Source organism: Rana temporaria, chromosome 4, assembly GCF_905171775.1.
Source record: "Rana temporaria chromosome 4, aRanTem1.1, whole genome shotgun sequence".
Lineage (NCBI taxonomy): Eukaryota > Metazoa > Chordata > Amphibia > Anura > Ranidae > Rana > Rana temporaria.
The window spans coordinates 411,454,165-411,476,610 of NC_053492.1; the positions used below are offsets into that span (position 1 = coordinate 411,454,165).

General features: G+C 41.7%; 1 protein-coding gene across 3 annotated transcripts in view; it reads right to left on the reverse strand.

Annotated features, from left to right (window-relative positions):
* The window catches only part of MACROD2 (mono-ADP ribosylhydrolase 2), a 3,190,351-nt gene that overhangs the window by 139,329 nt on the left and 3,028,576 nt on the right, over nt 1-22,446 (reverse strand). Inside the window, exons 11-16 of one of the 3 annotated variants that reach the window (XM_040351278.1) lie at nt 13,487-13,525; nt 10,802-10,840; nt 10,176-10,214; nt 9,716-9,748; nt 6,531-6,572; nt 5,743-5,790 (exon numbers count right to left, since the gene is read on the reverse strand). In XM_040351278.1, the coding sequence (XP_040207212.1) occupies nt 5,743-5,790; nt 6,531-6,572; nt 9,716-9,748; nt 10,176-10,214; nt 10,802-10,840; nt 13,487-13,525 (240 nt within the window). Of the gene's footprint in view, nt 1-5,742; nt 5,791-6,530; nt 6,573-9,715; nt 9,749-10,175; nt 10,215-10,801; nt 10,841-13,486; nt 13,529-22,446 lie in introns of all 3 variants that reach the window. The other 2 variants (XM_040351279.1, XM_040351277.1) reach the window with 2 other exon arrangements.

The window sequence follows — 22,446 nt, forward strand, 5'->3', positions numbered from 1 at the left end:
GAGTCCCATTTAAAGGAATCACATTTTAAATGTTGGGAGGTATGCAGATTTTGGGGCAGATCTACGTACCTTTGCGCCGGGCGCAGCGTATCTAAGATACACTACGCCGCCGTAACTTTATTCTTTTTTTCAAATCCTCAAAGTATTCACGCCGTAAGTTACGGCGGCGTAGTGTATCTTTGGTGGCGTAATGGCACGAAATTCAAATGGATGTAATGGGGGCGTGTTTTATGTTAATACGTCGTGACCCGACGTAAACAAAGTTTTTTTTAACTGCGCATGCGCCGTCCGTGGGGGTATCCCAGTGCGCATGCTCGAAATTGACCCGGAACAAGCCAATGCTCACGACGGTGACGTCATTCTACGCAAATCCCTATTCGCAAACGACTTACGCAAACTACGTAACAAATTCAAAATTGTACGCGGGAACGCCGGCCATACTTAACATTGAGTACGCCTCATAACAGCAGCTTTAACTATACGCCGGAAAAAGCCGAACGCAAACGTTGTAAAAAAATGCGCCGGCCGGACGTACGTTCGTGGATCGCCGTAACTAGCTAATTTGCATACTCAACATGGAATTCGACAGAAACGCCACCTAGCGGCCGCTGAAAAATTGCAGCTTAGATCCGACGGCGTACTAAGACATACGCCAGTCGGATATAGCCGAGATGCCGTCGTATCTTGTTTTGAGGATACAAAACAAAGATATGACGCGCAAAATTTGAAATTACGCGGCATATCAAGATATACGCCGGCGTAATATCTTTGTAGATCTGCCCCTATGTCTTTGAGCACTATCAATTCTAAGTAATTTACTGAAGCAAAACATTTTATCATGTTAAAAATACAGTTTTTTTAATTGGAAAATGTTCTCATACTATCAAACAAAAAGCATTTTCTACTTTGGTCTCCTCACAGTATAACACAAACATGATAGCTTTTGTGACCCCAGCTTTTGCCAGTAGAGTTGCATAACCCTGAAGATGGCCTTAGCAAATAAATGACAGCTTTGAGCAACGGACCTCTCTTGCCCTCTGATATATTTTACTTAAACATTCAGCAAAATATCTTAATTTTTACAACCAGAAATGCCAATGACCTTTAAATCAATGTTTCTAAAAATGTACAGTTAATTAACTCTCTTTGGGTGACAATTGAGAAAGAATAATTTGTCTAATAAAGCAAATGCTAATACATTCTTGAGATATACAGTGCATAATTATGGTGTGATTATGCATTGGCTCTCTACAAGACATTAATGCATTATGGGAACCTTTTATGATAATGGAGACACAAGACAAATATTTAAAGAACAGCTATACTAAAATGTTAACATCTAAGGTCACATGAGCAAATGTGTAAGGTGGAGCCTGTTGTAGGATTTTCTGTAGAAAAAGTATTTTGGACATTCTATGAAGTTATTTATCTACACCAGCATCACTCTTAATGCAGTTTTAAGTCAACATTTGCACATAGATCTGCATAATAGCAAAGATTTGGTCTTTCACAGTTTTTTCAAAGTTTGTAAAAGAAATGATCTGTAAACAAATAATTATATTAATATATATATATTAATATAATTATTTGTTTACAGATCATTTCTTTTACAAACTTTTAAAAAACTGTGAAAGACCAAATCTTTGCTATTATGCAGATCTATGTGCAAATGTTGACTTAAAACTGCATTAAGAGTGATGCTGGTGTAGATAAATAACGTCATAGAATGTCCAAAATACTTAAATTTTCTACAGAAATATATATATAAAAAATCTAAGTGCTGTATTATTTGTAATTAAATAGGTGCATGGGAACAGCCATATTTGTAAATTACAAATGCAGGCTCTGTTTCCTGTTTTGCAGGTTGAGTTTCTGCTTCTTTTTTAATATAAAAATTGGTGGGTTGATTTACTTAAAGTGGTTGTAAACCCTTTACAACCAATTTAGCCTACAAATAAGCCTAGATTAAGGCTTACCTATAGTTGCTTGAAATATCTCACAGACCTGCACGGTCTAGGAGATATTTGCAAATTGCCATAGGGTGATTTCTCCTGTGCCCGAGTTAGAAAGGGCACACTGTGCTGTTTCTATCTCGGGTCATGCCGTTAAAGGTGGCTCCCGCACGCAAGTCTGGCCAGTCACAGTGCCGGAGTTCGCAACCCCGGAAGGAAGAGGGGTGAAGAATGGCTGCTCGCTACTAGCGAGGAAGACTGGGACATCGCAGATTTCTCCTGCAGGTATGTGTCACATAATAGGCTACTATGCGATGCATAATAGCCCATTATGCTTTACCTTAACAGGGAAACAAAGAGGAAGTAACACCCATCAGGGTTTACTTCCTCTTTAAGGAGTAGAACATGTTTGCTTACAAAGTGAATTTGTTGATTGCACATGAATTGACAGGACAATTTTCCTCATTGACTAAGTAAATAAAAATATGTGGCAACTAATTTTATAGATCTAGTGATAGTTGCTCAAATATTTATCTAACCAATATTTGTGATAAAAATACACTAAAATCATTATCAATGCATACCGAAAATTGTTTTGATAGATTCCAATTTTAAGCATGAATGACCTGACGTCACCAATTAGCAATATACCAGAACAGAGAAAGAACAGTTATTGCCAACCTTCTTTATGTTAGGGAAAGTGCACTAAAGACTCTTTTTTGCCTGATGTTTTTTAAACTGAAAATGTCTTTATAAAAACATTTTATAAAAATATACTGGGGGGGATAAAAAAGAAATTGTATTATTGATGAACTGATCTATGCCTAGCCAAATAACCATGACACAGAAGCAATCAGTCTCTAAACCACCCATAGACCACAATCTTGTGCTTAACAAACATCAAACTAGATGGGGAAAATTGTAAAACAATCAAAGATGAAAACTTTGAAATGTCTTGTGATGCCGTACTCAGCAATTTGTCAGCTGTTACACATGTCTGCGGTCTAAGAAAATAATGCTTAGCTTCAGCTTTGTTTGCATTACAGGGAGTTTATCAATCAATATTGATACATTATTTAGCGGGATTAATATTAGAGATTTGAGAGTTTCATTTGTCAGATCTGGTGACAGGGTGAGCTAACAGCAGCATCTCTGCATGGTCCCTGAGACTTTCCATTATTCTTTCTGCTGAGTAGCAAAATATTTTAACTGTGGTCTACAAAATAACTACTTCTACTCTGACAAAGAAGAAATTCAAGTAATGAAAACTCAATCCTTGAGAAGTAAGGCTGCAGGAGAGATTCAGATTTATACCACAAACTATTGAGCTTGTAAATAACTAACCATGGCATAATCAGTGGACATACAGTAACACATTCCCACTGCACCCCCACCGCAAAACATTCACCGCAAAATGCCTTGTCTCCGATGTGGCCAGTTCACATTTTTAAATTTATTGTGGGTTTGATTTACTAAAACTGGAGAGTGCAAAATCTGGGGCAGCTTTGCATGCTAACCAATCAGCTTCCATTTTTTTTTGTCAAAGCTTAACGACTTAAAGTGAATGTAAACCCTCCATACACCCAGTGAAGTGAACAGCCTCAGATGATACACAGGGATGAACCAAATCTCCCTACATACAGTAGGTTTTACATGTATATCTGCTGTCTTCACCTTTATATACTGTTTAGAAAGTTCAGATCGTGTTAGGAGATTTTCTCTTCCTGTTTAACACAGAGTGTGATGTCTGGGCATACAACCAAGATAGCTAAAATTGCTGATGGGAGGAAAGGCACACACCCCCTCTCATCATGGCAGATACTCTCGGAGGTGTTTTGTAATAGGACCTGCTCCCTGCTAAACTATTTTAGCAACCTCCCTGGACAAAAGATTCAGGCTGCTGTTATCTAAAAGTCTGGGAATTTGTCAGGAGTTATCAGGCTGATAACAGAGGGACAGTTCATTTGAAAGCTATGGGACATTGAAAAGAGATAACAAAATACTGCAGATATATGTACCCAGCTCAAATTTCATGAATCAGGTTTACATCCACTTTAAGGGCTCTTTCTGAGATTTGTTGTTTACAAGTTTTAAAAACATTTTTTTTTCTAGAAACCCTCAAACATTATACATTTTTTCTAACACCCTAGAAAATAAAATGGCGGTAGTTGCAATACTTTCTGTCACACCTATTTGCGTAGCGGTCTTACAAGCGCACTTTTTTTGGAAAAAAATACACTTTTTTGAGTTAAAAAATAAGACAACAGTAAAGTTAGCCCAATTTTTTTTATATTGTTTTCAGTCTTTCCTTTATTTTGCACAGGTGATTTGATCAGTTGCACTGCCTTAGTAATTACCACAGCCATTTCATCTGAGGGAAATCCTGAAACCTGACCTTTTGGGGCAACTTGAGAACTGAAGTTGAGAAACACTGCCCTACACTGACAAAGTGTCTAGAACTTCTTTCCAACCTGTCAGGCTGGAATCCATTGTTAGGATTTACCAAGACATTAGGACATTAGGACATTAGGACGAAGAGCTGAATTCCTGCTCTAGTCCAGGGATAACCTGGTCCTCCTTGTCAGGCAAGTCAGTTTGTCTAAACACTGAGTCGGTTAAACCTAACTTTTTAGTAATTCGACCATAGTATAATACTGTGGTTGCCATATTCATAGAACCGTCTTTGAAGAATGATGTGCTAACATGGTAATATTTCTGGAGCTTATATGCTGTAGTATGGATGGCCATGCCAACTTACTATCTGTATGCAGACATCCTTAATATCTATGACATCCATTTGGCACCATAGTGAAAGCTACTAATGGTGCTCACACCTAAATAAAACACACCATTTCCAATTATACACAATAGGGCCTGGTATGCTCCTGGAGGGGAACCCATGCCGTTTTTTTATTTAAAATCTGACATGGAGTTCCTCCTCATGGATCATACCAAACACAGGGGCAGATCCACGTACCTCTGTGCCGGGCGCAGCGTATCTAAGATACACTACGCCGCCGTAACTTTTTTCTCGAATCCTCAAAGAATTTGAGTCGTAAGTTACGGCGGCGTAGTGTATCTTTGGCGGCGTAATGGCGCGGAATTCAAATGGATGTAATGGGGGCGTGTTTTATGTTAATACGACGTACACAACGTTTTTTTTTAACTGCGCATGCGCCGTCTGTGGGGCTATCCCAGTGCGCATGCTCGAAATTAACCCGGAACAAGCCAATGCTCATGACGGTGACGTCATTCTACGTAAATCCCTATTCGCGAAAGACTTACGCAAACGACGTAAAAAATTCTAAATTGTACGCGGGAACGACGGCCATACTTAACATTGAGTACGCCACCATATAGCAGCTTTAACTATACGCCGGAAAAAGCTGAACGCAAATGCAAACAGCTCGGTGCTGGCTCCAGCGACGGGGCTCGTAGGTGGTCAATCTCGCAGAGAAAAGGAGCGAGATTGCCAAAATATCGCGGTCACCTACTGTACATTCAAGATGAACATTAACTAGTTTTATATTATAAAAGATATACATATTTTAGTTCACTGATCCATTTAGAACAGATACGTGTTTCTCTACAGGTGCATGATTATCCTAGCAGGTAATAATATCTTTAAATAATCACACCAGTGTGTCTGTATTATTTCCTTTAATCCACACTTAGCGTGTCACCTACATTATGGTTTAGTATTATGCGACCATAAAACTGAGCTATTAGCTTCTCAACATTCCTGGATCTCAGGGCAACAAGTAACACACATGTTCTTCATGTTACAAACCTTGATCTATGCCAACATTTTTCATAGAACTTCCATCTGAATCTTCCACTAAAAATAAAAAGGGAAATATGATCAGTAAAATAAAGGAAACATATTCAAGCATATTCAATAACTTTTTCGACTGTGTTATGGTTAACAAGACTTGGCTACTTATAGTCGCTTGCTAACAGATGTGCAGAAAAAGCGAACTTTATTATCCGATCATGCTATAATATAAACAAATTCAAGTTAAAATGATTTGTTTTGTTTGTTAAAAATACACATGATAAGAACCTCTGAGAGTTTTGTGTAGCTTTTTGTGACCCCAATGGGACCATTTATTTCTGCTCACTAGGACAATAAGTGAGTGGAAATCTCTTCAATGTGGACACAGACTGTCTTAAAATCCGAATACTGTAGAGCAGGTTCGGGACAAGGGGTGGGAAGGAAGGAAGGTTCCCCTGAGTGTCCTAGGTTTACTGTAGAGATGGGGGTGCCTTCCTACTGTTACAAGGTTGACAAATGTAGTGATTTTGACAAGCGAGAGACTGCTGGCCGTAGGATTCCCTAAGGTTGCACATCATGAACAGGTGAATGGAGGGTTGCCGTTTGACATCTTTGCCCTAGGCACTGCTGTAGAGATTCTAACCCTTGTAAATTCCATCCAAAACTGAAAATAAAAAACTGGCAGCAATTGGTTTGGGATAAGCTGGGTATGAAGCAAATTATCTTTTATTCAATACAAATAAATATCAGGACAGATTGTATACGACAGCAGAAAATAAAATAACTAATATTAAGTTTGTTACCTGCATGCTGATGAGGTTTCTCAGTGTCCTCTGACCCTCCTGCTAAAATACGTAAAGAGTAAGTACTGACTTTTAATAGCAAACTGCAACAGTCTGTGAAATAAAGTCACCAACATTTGAAACTTATCATCTTACAGAGATACTGCTGATACAATGCTTTTCAATTCAAATCTGAATCCTTTTGACTTTTGGTGTTAGGAAGTTGGGGCATCATTTTTAACCATGTACCTATTTTATAGTCTGCTTGTGCAATAAACAAAACATACAAATACACATATTCTTTAATAAAAGTAAACTTGTGATTTGTCCTGCATTGGCGAAGCAAACAGCCCCCCTTGTATAAACCTTGTATACAACCAGCATCATATATTCACCATCCCTTTGCTCTTCTGTTGCCTCGTTTGTCCACTAGAAAACACCCTGAACTGCTAGGCCTGATGGGGCTTGTGACAGTGCAGGTGCTTGCCAAATGATTTCTACAGCCCCATACACACCATCAGATTTTCTGCAGATTTTTGTCTTCAGATTTACCAAAACCATATAATATGAGGTCAAACCTTAAGAGTTTCAATTTGTATGCAATCAGGCAGGCCCTTGTACTACATGGTTTTGGTAAATCTGAAGACAAAAATCTGCAGATAATCTGATGGTGTGTATGGGGCTTTAGGCACACTGCTCTGTTACCTACGGCAATGGGAAAGGAGGGATAGCAAGTATGCGTAGTAGTAAGGGCTGAAATAAAAGCCCTGCCCTGCCCTGCTTGGGGAAAAAACACAGGTTCACTTAGGAACTCATTAAAACCTCTGTGCTTTAACACACTTCAATGCATGCACATGGATTTGCCCTTAGTTTTTAATGTTGCTGGTTCACAATTATGTGGTGTTTTGACATGCATTGTCCAAAAAAGTTCATGTCATAGAATTGCCAGTGCATGTCAACCTATCCCCAAACACCCCTAATGGGTGAAAACTGTGTCCGGGGGGGATGGGGGTACCACCAATCCATGCCACCCACGTGGCACTATCCTCCGACATGAGATAGATGTAAATCACAGTTTTGCAATAATAGGGTATAACATTTAATCGGTGAAGACATAAGAGGGTTTTAATCCCAGAGAAGCGGGGAAGGATAGGTGATGAGTAAGAATTGTATAGGGGGTATATAGAGCTAGTTGTCATCTACCTCTTTTTGAGATAGGATGGGGTAGACAAGGTATATATAGGTAGATGAGGGAGAAGGAAAGGGGATATGGGTGTCCTCCTCCTCTCAAGAGTCTTGTAATAAAGGACACCATTTAAGGCCTATCAATGTCACTTGTTTATAGGGAGCCTGAGTGATGTAACCAACAAGCCCAAGTCTGGGTGAATTCTGAGGGTGTGTCTCTTGCTATATTTTATCAGCTCTTCCATTTCTGCTGTCTGTTTTACCCATCAAATCCCGTCGGATAGGGTGGGTGGTGTATTTATATTCCACTTCATTGGAATACATCGTTTGCCCGCGTTCACCAAGTGGAGGGCCAATGATTTACGATATGTGGATTGTGGAAGTTAACAGTGGTCTAGGAGATATTGTGCCGGAGTAAATTTTCATGTAAACGTAGTAACTTTGGAAATGTGTTCATGCACTTCTTTTCAGAATGGTTGTATTTTTAGGCAGGGCCACCAGATGTGTAGCAAAGATCCAGGTTCAGAGCCACATCTTCAGCAAAGAGGTGAATATATAGGGGAGAATTTATTTAATTGGGTGAGTGTGCGGTACCAGCTTGTGAGTAATTTATAGCCAGTTTATTGCATTGTGACGTTTATTGAGCCTTTGTGTATATTGGTAAACATGTTTCCCATTCTTCTTCAGTGAAAGAGAGGTCAAGGTTTTTTCCCACTTTAGACAGGGTCCACTGGATTTAGCATTGTATTTGGAATAGAGTAAAGCGTACATAAAGGACACCGTGTGGGGTGAATGTCTTGCAGTATGCTTCAAACGTAGTCTGATTGCGATACCAGTCTAAGGATGTTTTTGGCAAAAAGGTCCAGAAAGCAAAATAGGAATTAAGCATTTTTGCTTGCAGGGCTTCATATGATAAGAGGCTACCTCTTTGAATAAAGTCCTCTGCTCGAATTTGTGCATGGGGCCACTTAGAGATTACATTTTTATTCCATTGAGAGCGATGCCTCTGTATCCCCAGATCTAAAGAATAGCACCTGTAGGTACTATTCTAGCGAGTGGGTACACAGATATTTTTGTGTATGGTTTGGCAGTCCATAGTTTCTTTACTATCTGTGTGCCATTGGGAAAATTCCCATCACTGCCCTTCCCAATGATGTAACATGGAATTAGAGTAAATCTCCCAGTGAGAGAAATTCCCCTTCTTATGCCTAGTACACACGAGAGGATTTATCCGCGGAAACGGTCCTCCGGACGCGTCGCGCCGTCGCCGCGATGATGACGCGACGTACGCGACGCTGTGATATAAGGACTTCCACGCATGCGTCGAATCATTACGACGCATGCGGGGGATGGATTCGGACGGATTGATCCGGTGAGTCTGTACAGACCAGCGGATCAATCCGTTGGAATGGATTCCAGCGGATAGATTTCTTAGCATGTTAGGAAATTTTTATCCGCTGGAAATCCATCCCCGGGGACAAAAATCCGCGGAAACAGATCTGCTGGATTGTACACACCAGGGGATCTATCCGCTGAAACCGGTCAGCGGATCAATTTCAGCGGATCGATCCTCTCGTGTGTACGGGGCCTTAGAGACTTGGTCAGCTGTCCCTATAAAACGTGTTCTTACTGAAAGTATCCCCCTTCTTCTGGCATTCTCATATATTTCCTGAATGAGTATTGCTTTTTTTTACTGTTGGAGCATGGAATGTTTTGGAAGAATTTTCTCAGTCCTGCTCTCACTAAGGTTGAGAATCCCTGATCTAGAGCATGTAGACCGCACAGGCAGGAGTTGCTGACAACACATACATTGGCTCTACTAATAAATTCTAAATAGGCTATGTATCATGTGTTTTATAATATTAGTTATATGCCATTTTAAAATGAAAAGTTTAAAGTAATGTAATTTGGGCCTTAAAATTAAAAAACAACCAAGGTTCATATGTTTATATCTTTTAAAACAAAAAAGTTGACCTTCAAATTCCCTTTTTGAAAATGTAGCAAATTTAAAGCAATCTTACCTGATTGTAAGACAGCTCCTGTCATACTGCTTTCTGTTAAATACAGAAACAGAACAATTGTGCCAAATTAAAGCAAGAAATATATTTAAAAAAATATTTTCATAATTCTAAAAATCACAATAAATAAAAAGTAGACTCTTTCTACATTCTTTAATTATTTTGTTTGACACTGTTTCTATAAGAAACATTCAGCAGTGATACTCTAATCACAGGATTATTTTAAACATAAATTTACTAACACCTATAGCACCTAGAGTACATCCTTGTGACACTATGAGCCAGTGGACATAGGCGTTTGCGATGTGTTCGCCATGCAATCATGGTTACTTGTATGGAGGAATCAAGACAAAGCTTGAAATAATCTAAACGCAACATTAAATGATCTGGCCATCCAGAGATGCATATAACTGTAAATCCACTGAGAAAAGACTTTATCCAAAGTGCATAATCATATCCTCACCTTGTTCTTGGCTAGGTTCTGTCATGTCATCTGAGATATCTGTTAACATAGATAAATAGAAAGATCACATTTTTAAAATTAAGTAATAAAATACTGCAAAATCTTTAGTGTCTTTACATCATTGCATAGATGTTGTGTTACTGTCAAGGCAATAGTCCTAATTGTGAACATGTTTCCAGTATCGGAAACTCCCCCTCCAAAAAAATGCTGTTAATGTTTGTGTTGGGTCCCTTCTAAGATCTACAACTCATGTGTAAGTTTTTGCCACCAAATCAAAAGAGTCTTTCATTAATTTGGATGTTTCCAGAAAACAAATTCATAAAGAAACGAATTGCACGTGTCTAACTGCAAGTCTCCAACACACACTGACAAAAGGCTGCTGGGAATCCGGACTTTTATAGGGAGGGGCTGGGACATAGGAACACCCTCCCTATTGGCCTTTCTGAGCCCCCTAACCACAGTTTATAGGCAAACAAGTAAATTTTTATTATTAGTTTGCTATATTTCCAAATTGCAAACAGCTTGGGTGTGCAACCCAGACCCAAGGCTCATCCTGAGTAATTATAAAAATACAGGTCCAGACACTTAAAAAAAAATTTACTCATTTAATGCAATCTCATAATCACCTGATTCATGGCCGAGTTCTTTCATTTTATTTGCATCATCTGTAAACATACATAAACAGTAAAGATTTGAATAAACAATCAGTGCAAAAATCTTTACAATATAGGTATTATTTATATTATATAAATATAATATTTAATGTAGTACTTAGTGTAGCAGGTACTTCTCCAGACTGATCTAATCTATTAGGGGGCAGCTGTCTGGTGCAGCAGCGTGGGCTTTTCACCCCCCGTTCTCTCTTCACACACAGACTCTCAGAACTGTTTGTTTGTAAACTCCCTATTGGAAGAGCCTGAGCCAATCATCAGACAGCAGCAAAGGACAGTGGGGGAGGAGATACAAAACCAGAGGAACTAGGCCAGAGCCTTTTTGTGCCTGCATCCCATCAGGAGAGCATCTCCTTCACTCTATGTGTGTGTGTGTGTGTGTGGAATTGCAGCCTACTAAGGGGCACACAGCCCCTTGGTAGGCCGCACAAGGGGCACACAGCTGGCAACTCCAGCCCAGAGGAACAGATTGTTCATGCAGCTTCAGCCCAGAGGAACAGATTGTTCATGCAGCTCCAGCCCAGAGAAAGTGACTTTTCATGCTAAAGAAGGACACCCTGCAACAGCTCAAGGACTGAATGCCACTGCGACACACCTGCATCTAATATCGATCGATTGCTCAGGGTAGGACTGCTGACTGTGTACAGGATTTGGTGAGGGGGCTTTGCCCAGGAATCTTCAATGCTTTTCATAGAATACCACATCCAAATATTGTTCACAGAGCTCCTACATTGCCGGTGAAGATAATAAAACGCAAAGCTTTGCCTCCAGGACATTGCTGCGGTTGCTCTTAAAGGGCACACACCATGGGTATTGAGATTATTTCACTGGGTGTGTACTAGAGGTATCGTAGGCCGGTCTGGGGTTCCCCTTTAGCCACAAAATCCCACACACACCAAAAGTTATTGGGGAGTCTATTTAATCTGTACATATTGTTGCCTATTGCTTTCGTTGTTTGCATAGTATTCCTGACTGTTTTCTTTAAACTGTTTCAACCAAGTCCTGGGTACTTTCACAGGTCCTGGCTGACTAATGTTAACCTGAATTTTAATTTTCTTCAAGTAAACTACAAGAAGAACTGTGTTGTGTATTCCTGCTGAGTTATTCCATTTATCACATTGCTAGGTGTGCCAGAGGGGCTGGGACATTTCATGTGGTTTGAAAGGCAGAGTAACGGACTGAACAAACAAAAGCAGCTTCCTCAGGGGTTTGCTACATTAGCATATCTGGCACCCAGAGTGGATGATTTGTTTTAAAAAAAAAACCCTAAACAAGTTATTTTAATAACCCTAAAAATAAACATCTTGCACACTGGGGGTAGAAACAGAACTGGCCAGAGAAGGGTCCACAGCATCAGCTGTAAGTAGGGCTGCAACTTCATGCAGAGATACCGAACTTAGCATATCAATCTGTTTTATATGCAGGATCTCAAAGACGCTATCTCCTGCATAGTTGCAAACATATGAAAATAGTTAGGAGGGAAACTTCAAAAGAATGAAGACGAAAAATGTGTCACAATTGTAATTTCCGTAATGAAAACAACATTCACTGTTATAAATTTGTTCAAGAAAAAAATTCTATCCTACTTTTTTGAATGTTCTCTCATGGTCAGCTTTAGGCTCTAATAGAAATACTTCCTCACCCAGCTTTGGTGGTTAATATCAGGCCTGGGCTGTAATAGAACCAGGGCTCATGTCCTGCGGGAACGCGTGGGAACGGAGTTCCTGCACTTTTTTCACAGCAGGAACTCAGTTCCCTTTGCAGGACTAGAGCAGCCGAGAGCAGCCGAGCCGCCCGAGCCAATTCTTTACTAAGCAGCGATGCCCAGCTCGAATCACTGTCAGGGGCAGGCAAACCTTAGTAATCCTTTGTTACTGGCCGCTTCCTGTATATGGATTCATTAGGTAGTGTGCGGGTATTCCGTCACTTCCTCGATGCCGCAATGTCTCCTGGGAGCTTTAGTCATTGTTCCCAGGAGACATTGCGGAGGTCTGCCGTGAGTTATCGGGGGATTAAAAAGAAAAAAAACATGCAGTTTAGTAATTATGCATATGAGCGTATAATATTTTTTTTTTGGTGGGGGGAGTGGATCATGGGTGGAAGTTCCCACACTTTTTTCCCCAGGACTTGACCCCTGAATAGAACCCCCTACCCCCTCCAGCATTGGTGCGCAGTGGTTTATTTACCTGACCACATTTTCCTGAGTTGCTGCCTCTACCCGTTGGCAAGGACTATATGTCTACTATCAGGCAGATATCACGCCACCTGACAGCTCTGGCTTTTTTCAGTGGCAGGTGCTGAAAAAAAGTGTTTTAGCACCCGACACACTGCTGCCATTCTGCAAGTCACAGGGGGCAACACCAGGACATCCTCCAAGTGGTGGTACCTAATGCAGGCCACCCACCCCAGAATGCCATTGATTACATTATATTGCATACAATACATTTTTGCCTACTTTGCCAATCACTAGAATAAAAAAAAAAAAAAAAACACTTGTGCAGGTTCCCTTTAGGTTTACAGGCCCTTCTGTCCCTGTATTGTTGTGAAGCTGTGGTAGACAGATTAGACTTTAAGTACCACTGGGGAAGAACGTTCAAAGCACCGCAAAAGATTAAATGTTTATTGCAATAAAATACTCACCTGGTTCATCAGCATTTTCCTTAATTTCATCTGGATCATCTACTGAAAAAAAAGAACAGTAAAAATTACTTTACTGCAAGATACAGTATATTCCCATAATCAATATGTTTAAAAGCCTAAAACAAATTAAAAAATAAAAACCTGTGGCTCATATCCAAAGTTAGAAAAACTATAAATATTAGGAAAAGGGCATTTAAAAAATATAAAAAAGAAGGAACGCTATAATAATCTAAAAGTTACAAAAAATTTAACAAAATATGTAAAAAAAGTAACCAAGGCAAACATTTAAAACCAAAAAACAGGCTGCAAAAAAGAGTAGGACATACACCCCCCCCCCCAAATTCTTTAAATATAATATAATAAAAAAGGTCAGGTCTGCAGCTGGTGACATCACATGCGCATGCACACTGTGCTCTGTTGGGACAGCATAATGAGCGCTGTGCTGCAGAAATTATTTCCATGTGCATGCACAGTAGTGACATCACCCCAGATAAGTTAATTAAATGGCCGAAGCCCAAAAACCCGGAAGGAAGTCCAGGTGAAGAGGGAAGCATTGTCAGCAGTTGGAGGGCTTTGTTTTAAGATAAATCTTTCATAATATGCTACTTATAGATGAGCGAGTTTGGTGTGGAGAAACTTGACTGGCCTCAAACCGATAGAACACCTTTGGGATGAATTAGAGCAGAGACTGCGAGCCAGCCTTTCTTGTCCACATCAGTGTCTAACCTCACAAATGCACTTCTGGAAGAATGGTCAAACATTCCCAAAGACACACTCCTAAACTTTGTGGACAGCCTTCCCAGAAGAGTTGAAGCTGTTATAGCTGCAAAGGGTGGGCCAACTCAATACTGAACCCTACAAACTAAGACTAGGATGCCATTAAAGTTCATGGGGCAGATCCACAGAGCGAGTACGCCGGTGTATCTACTGATACGCCGGCGTACTTTCAAATTTCCCGCGTCGTATCGTTGTTTTAAATCCTCAAAACAAGATACAACAGCTTCTGGGTTAGATCCGACAGGTGTACGTCTTCGTACGCCTTCAGATCTAAGATGCAATTCTTCGGCGTCCACTGGTTGGCGTTCACGTCGTTTCCGCGTCGGGTATGCAAATTAGCTATTTCCGACGATCCACGAACGTACGAGCGGCCGTCGCATTTTTTTACGGCGTCTCTAGTCGGCTTTTTCCGGCGTATAGTTAAAGCTGCTATTTCGTCGCGTATAGTTAGACCTGCCATGTTAAGTATGGCCGTCGTTACCCCGTTAATTTACTATTTTTTTTTTTGCGTAAGTCGTTCGTGAATCGGGATGGACGTAATTCACGTCTATGTTAAAAAAAATTACGTTCTTGCGACGTCATTTAGCGCAATGCACGGCGGGTAATTTAGGGACGGCGCATGCGCAGTTAATTCGGCGCGGGGACGCGCTTCATTTAAATGAAACACGCCCCCTACTCGCCGAATTGAATTAGGCGCCCTTACGCTGCGAGAGATAGACTACGCCGCCGTAACTTACGGCGCAAATTCTTTGTGGATTCGAAGTGTGAAAAAGTAAGTTACAGCGGCCTAGCGTATCTCCCATACGCTGCGCCGGTGCAGATCTCTGTGGATCTGCCCCCATGTGTGCGCAAAGGCAGGTGTCCCAATACTTTTGGTAATATAGTGTATTTGTCCCAAAATACAAAATTTTCTGTTCTTCTACCTTTTTTGGGTTAAAGTATTCCCCTTCAAGTGATCACAATCTTTGTGCTTTGTAAAATGAAAGGCATGTACAGAGCAGAGCTGCAGAGCATCATTCCCACAAGACTGTTTCCTGTGAAAGCTGGCTCATAGATGAGCATGGCACTGCGTGCCCACTCATATGAAAGCTGTGATATGATCATGGATGGGGTAGGGCTGGGTGGATGGGACTGGAAAAGGCAGGACTGGTTGGCAGTTACCAACAACGCTACTAGGAAGTATCAGTGAGCAGCCACATTCAGCTGCACAGATCAGACATTCAGTCACATCGAGGAGGGTTGTTGAATGGCTTGGTTAGACAGTATTTTCTAATTAGCCATTAAAGTGGTTGTATACCCTTTTTTTTTTTTTTTTCTTACCTGTAGGTAAAAAGAATATCTCCTAAACCTGTACAGTTTAGGAGATATTCCCCTTGCATGCACCTGCTGCGGCGCATTCGCTCTGAGTTCCGCGGCTGTGGCTCCTGGAAGTGGGGACAGGATACTTGTCAAAGACAGGTATCCTGTCCCCCCTCACCCTGAAAGGTGCCAATTGTGGCACCAGAGAGGGGGAGGAAACACGTGAGCGGAAGTTCCACTTTTGGGTGGAACTCCGCTTTAAGAATAATTCTTAGAGCCTATAACAGATTTTTGACCTACATTATAGTGGTTGACATTGGCGGGTGTCCAAAAGAAAGCAAACTGGGTACTGCTAATACACCTCCTCACTTCTCAAACAATTGACTCATGATTATCACAATTCTGATTCATAGGCCTCCTACACACGACCGTTTTCCTTGACAGAATCCATCAAGAAACTTAGTGGCAGAGCTTTTTTTGCCGAGGAAAACGGTCGTGTCTATGTTTTTCATCGAGAAAGCAGTCGTGGAACTCGATGAGAAAAAAAGAGAACAAGTTCTATGTTAATTAACATAAAATGGATGATAGACCTGGATTGACTGGGAAACTCCAGACCCACGCCCTAAAGTTGGCGGAGGAGGGGAGGATGCAAGAGCGTCACCCAAAAGGGAAGAGCAGATGGGCAAGGAGGCCCCGATAGGAGATAATATAGACCTGTTTAAAGACCAAGATGGGGTCAAAATACCAACTTGTGCGATTATTGGGGGTGGAAGAAGAGGGAGGGATATAGTGTCTGTGACTTCTATGTATTGGTTACCCCACAAGTTCTTCTGGCAGAAGGATTTCCCTTCCCGGTCCCCCCTTGGGCCCCCCACCTTCCTATCCTGGATCTAAAGGTTGGGGGGGGGGGTTGCCGGACTGAGAAGGAAAAGTGACAGTGAAGATGAGGATGTATTATAACTGTAAATATTCTGACGTATAATGTAGGAGGATTAAATTACCCAGAAAAAGACACGGATGAGTCGTGACCTCAACCCGATAGAACATAGGTGTCAAACACAAGGGCTGTGGGCCAAATCCGGCCCTCCAGACCATTTCATGTGGCCCTCACACCTCTCCTGCAGTTGCAGGAGAGCTCCAGCTCTCCTTTGGTCCTCCTCCAAGACCCTTAATTTCTGCTTCCATGCAATGCATCCAGCTTCTTCCCAGCAGCAGCATAAGGAAAGGGGGGTGCACTGTGATGTAAGGGAGAGTGGGGGACTCAACTTCTGATGGTGGGGTGGCTCTTGACTACTAATGTAAGGGGAGGGGATGTGCTGAACATCTAATCTTACAGATACAACCGGCCCTTTTGAGGGCAATCATAATGCTGATGCGGCCCACTATGAAATTGAGTTTGTCACCCCTGCGATAGAACATGTTTGGGATAAATTAGAGCTGAGACTGCAAGCCAGGTCTTCTCATCCAACATCAGTGCCTGACCTCACAAATGCGCTTCTGGAAAAATGGTCAAACATTCCTATAGACACACTCCTAAACCTTGTGGACAGCCTTCCCAGAAGAGTTGAAGCTGTTATAGCTGTAAAGGGTGGGCCAACTCAATATTGACTAAAACTGGGATGCCATTAAAGTTCATGTGTGTGTAAAGACAGGTGTCCCAATACTTTTGGTAATATAGTGTATTTCTGTCAGTTATACACTCTTAGCCAGATTCACATACATCGGAGAATGTTTAAGCTGGCGTAGCGCAGCTCATTTGAGCTACGCCGACGTAAAATAGAGAGGCAAGGCCAGTATTCACAAAGCACTTGCTCCCTAAGTTACGGCGGCATAGCACAAATGGCCCGGCGTAACCCCGCCTAATTCAAAATAGGCAGGTAGTGGGCGTGCTCCATGTAAAGTACCCGTGACCCCATGTAAATGAGGGCCGTTGGTACGGCGCATGCGCGCGCATGCTCAGAATCACGTCGCAAATACTCATTGCTTTCAACGTGAACGTCACCTACGCGCAGCCCCATTTCACGTACGCTTACGCAAACGACGTAAAATACGACGGCTGTTCCGTCGTCCATACCTTGCATGGGCTGCGCCATCTTTTTGGTGGTTTATGGTGGCGTATGTCTTATGTCTTACGATTATGCAAACGACGTAAAATACGACGGCTGTTCCGTCGTCCATACCTTGCATGGGCTGCGCCATCTTTTTGGTGGTTTATGGTGGCGTATGTCTTACGTAAACGGCGTATCTTACTGCGACGGGCGTACGTACGTTTGTGAATCGGCGTATCTTGCTCATTTACATATTCGACGCATAAATCCATGTACACGCCCCTAGCGGCCAGCGTATATATGCACATAAGATACGACGGCGTAGGAGACTTACGTATCTCAGTTTGAGAATACGCTTAAAGATACGACGGCGCTCATTCGGACTTACGACGGCGTATCTACTGATACGCCGTCGTAAGTCTCTATGAATCCGGCTATCTCTCTTTTTACAACTGAAACTTTCCCCGGAAATGCAGATCTACATTCTTTAAAACATACAAACATTTATTGCATTAATATTCATGTGCGCATAAAGGCAGTCGTCCCAATACTTTTGACAATATAGTGTATATGAAAGATAACTTGCCTCCTTTTGTTATGACACAGCAATTTTGGTAAGTAATCAAATTACATAAATTTTCTTTATTTCAAGATTTCACCTTTAATTCATCTGCCCCCCTCTTCTGTCTGTTTCCAGATTGAAACGATTTATCAAGCAGCAGCTGCACATAAAACAGGCGGGGGGGCCATTCTCCCGAGCTCTGTTCTGCTGGTTTCAGTGGGAGTTCACTCTATATGAGACAATCATACGTCTGTTATCTGCACCGTCATGATTAAAGTGACGATCGCAATATGTGCTCCAACCAGTGCAGCTCGTTTAATGCGATCCACATAATCCCAGGTTCAGCCGTGCAGCATACTGCTCCGCTGATCACAGAGCCATCCTTTGTGCTCCCATTCAGAATGCTGACACGGATCTATTAAATGGAGCCTGCATGGCACGGAAAAAAGGAAATTCATTCCCAGAAATCTGAAAAGGGCTGATATAATATTAAACACATGTTTTCACATACCACTGAGCTTTTCCTTGCTCTCAACTTTTATATCCCTTTATCCTTTCATGACCGTTCTCGCTTTCCCAGGACTTATTCCATACAATAAAATCCACAGCCCATTTTTTATTTATTTTTTTTACCAGGGAAATATGATGCATGTACAGTACAATGTATGTTCAAATTAGACGATGTCACTACGCTGCATGCTAACAAGCAAACCAATGGCTTACATGTTCCAATAAACCACAAACTACAATTTGGTAAATCCCATTCAACTCCAGTAGGGGGAGCAGGTGCCTTTTCTAAAAATCAGCGCTGAATATATATATATATAAAAAAAAAAATTGTATAGCTTTTAGGTTGTTATTTGCTTTATGCATTCAGCAATGGCGCGTTTTAACAATGTAAGGTAAATAGTCTAAATAAACAGATACTCTGTTTTTATTAGGCCTTTATTAGTCATTTGCACATTTAACATACAATGGATTAAATTGTCGTCCAATAAAAAATAAAATTCAATTTGCCCAGTTTTGAAAATGTTTTGTTTGTAGAAAAAAAATGTGCTAGTAAATTAATAGGATTATAAAAAAAAAAAAAAGAGAGAGAAAAGTTTAATGAATGTAACATATCAAGGAGTAATCTGCATTTGACAGATTTGTGCCGAAGATAATTTTATGTTGTGCGCAAATAATTATTTTTGTTTTTATTCTAACCATTAGGCAGTTTATTGCCATAGTAACATCTCTGGTTCATCCCAACTATTCACGAAACAGATGAACTATAAAGACACAACAGAGGATTAAGAGAAGACTTTATTCTAGCTAATTAAAGAATACCTTTAAATACTGTCATTGGAAACAGCAGTGCTGGAAAATGTCACAGCGAACGCCATGTTTAAATTAAATAGCTGATGAATAGTTTATTAATATCCATCAATTTTTGTATGTTTGTTTGCTTGCCTTTTATGTAGGGCTGCTGAAAAGCTAACATATATACTCGAGTATACGCAGAGGACCTAAAAAAAAAACGTATTGACTCGAGTATAAGCCTAGGGTGAGAATGCAGCAGCTACTGTAAGCGGAAAAGAGGGTCAACAATGTCCATTTGCATGCCTCACTGTGCCCATTGCAGTCTCACTGTGCCATACCTCACTGTGCCCATTGCAGTCTCACTGTGCCATACCTCACTGTGCCCATTGCAGTCTCACTGTGCCATACCTCACTGTGCCTATTGCAGTCTTACTGTGCCATACCTCACTGTGCCCATTGCAACCTCACTGTGCCATACCTCACTGTGCCCATTGTAGTCTCACTGTGCCATACCTCTCTGTGCCCATTGCAGTCTCACTGTGCCATACCTCACTGTGCCCATTGCAGTCTCACTGTGCCATACCTCACTGTGCCCACTGCAGTCTCACAGTGCCATACCTCACTGTGCCCATATCAGTCTCACTGTGCCATACCTCACTGTGCCCATTGCAGTCTCACTGTGCCCATTGCAGTCTCACTGTGCCATACCTCTCTGTGCCTATTGCAGTCTCACTGCGCCATACCTCACTGTGCCCATTGCAGTCTCACTGTGCCATACCTCACTGTGCCCATTGCAGTCTCACTGTGCCATACCTCACTGTGCCCATTGCAGTCTCACTGTGCCATACCTCACTGTGCCCATTGCAGTCTCACTGCGCCATACCTCACTGTGCCATACCTCTCTGTGTTCATTGCAGTCTCACTGTGCCATACCTCACTGTGACCGAGTACCTGCAATCTTGACAGGCGTCCATTTTTTAAAAGCCGCAGGCTTCCTCTTGGTGTTACAGTCCGTGATAGGCATTTGACACTGTGTTCCGCATATCACGGAGGTCCGCTCAGTTTGTCCGGTGGAGCGTACACACGCTCATATTTTTTTGAAAACTTGCTCATTTTGAAGTTTGTTGTCAAAAAGTCCTACAGTGTGTACAAGGCTTAATACTTTGACTTCAATGCTGTCTGAGTCTGGAGTAAGTAGCTGTGAGGCCCCGTACACACGACCGAGTTTCTCGGCAGAATTCAGCCAGAAACTCAGTCGGAGCTGGATTCTGCCGAGAAACTCGGTCGTGTGTACACTTTTCAGCGAGGAACCCGTCGAGGAACTCGTCGGGCCGAAAAGAGAACATGTTCTCTATTTCCATGTTGTTCAATGAGGAAAGTCGGCCCGCCAAGCTCCTCGGCGGCTTCCACACTGAACTCGCCGAGGAACTCGTTGTGTTTGGCACGTCGAGTTCCTTGGTCGTATGTACGGGGCCTGACACTTCTCTGACACTCATTTACAGCATGCTTGTTCTGGGACTGAAACATACTGAAGAAGGCCCTCAATGGAGGCACCTATACAACTCTCATGACAGAGTCACTTTAAATTTTGAACTTCTATGTAGATAAAATCGGAAACCAGGTGAGGAAAAATAGAATATCTCTTTATTTTGTCCAAGGAGTACACATAGAGCCAACACTAGAATGTTTCAGAAAATCAAGGCCTTACCAAAGTACGTTCCGATCTTAAAGTACACAGGGAGGTTGATTTACTAAAGGCAAATATACTGTGCACTTGCATAGTTGGTAAGTTGAATAAAGACAATAGTCCATCCAGTTCAACCTGTGTTGGTGTGTGTATGCGTGTAGAAAATCATTTCCCATATCCCTGTATATTGTTTTCGCTACGATGCAAGAATCTTCGGTTCATGTCCCCAGTTCAGATTGGGGTTATGCAGCTGTGGTGGCACCTTTTCACATGCTCAGTGTTCAGTAAGTTTCTATGCTGAGCATTTCCTCCCTATCACATCTGAGCAGCCCATGTGACTCTAGAGCAAGTGTTTTGGAACTACTTTTCCTATTATGCTCATGCACTCTGTAGTGTAGCTGAGCATCATGGGAAACGTAGTTACAAAACATCTGGGGTGCCAAGGTTTACCATCACTGCTCTAGAGTCACACATGTGGGCGTATACACAGTGGTAAATGACAGTCCACTCCCTACCCCCTCCTCCATGCCCACTAACCAGCTAAACACAATGGTGGGGAATATTACATGAAGATTAATTAAGGCTTCACCTCCCTCTTATTCTGAGACACAGGTCGGAGGGTCATGACGCAGCCTGGGAGAAATCCCACCCACGCTTTCTTATTGACAAAAAAATAATAAAGATCCGATGTCAAGTATATATTTGTATGACAATTTAAAACAGTGTATTGATAATAATTATTTATATTTACTTTATATTCTAAAGGCTGTTTTATTTTTTATTTTTTTAACATGTGACCAGCAGCAGAGGACTAGAAGCTCCTCCTGCTTATCTATCTCAATATATGGGCTGGGAAAGATCTGGGTCATGTGACAGTTGTATATCGATTAGGAAAAAGGTGCTTAGATGTTTTTAATTAAAATAATTACAATGCCATCATTTATATACAGAAACAGAAGAGGGGTGTTAATTAACCCCTTCCCACCAGCTGCCTCTCAGCCCTTTAAGGGTTCTAAACACCGGGAGGCAGAGGCGGGCACTCGAGTCATGTGACAACTGTGTTTGACTGTCACAGCGATCACATGATTGGTAAGCTCCCGATTGCTGGTATGCATCGGGAGCTTTCCGGCAACCACCAGTTACCGTGCTGGGGGCGTGCAGGGATTGCGCTCTCAGCTCAGTAGGAGTTTTACACAGAGCCGTATAAATGAGGCCACTCAGCATGAAGGCCGCATATGCGAGTTCGGCAGGCGTGAAGAGGTTAAACAGTGTGTGCTTAGTATCA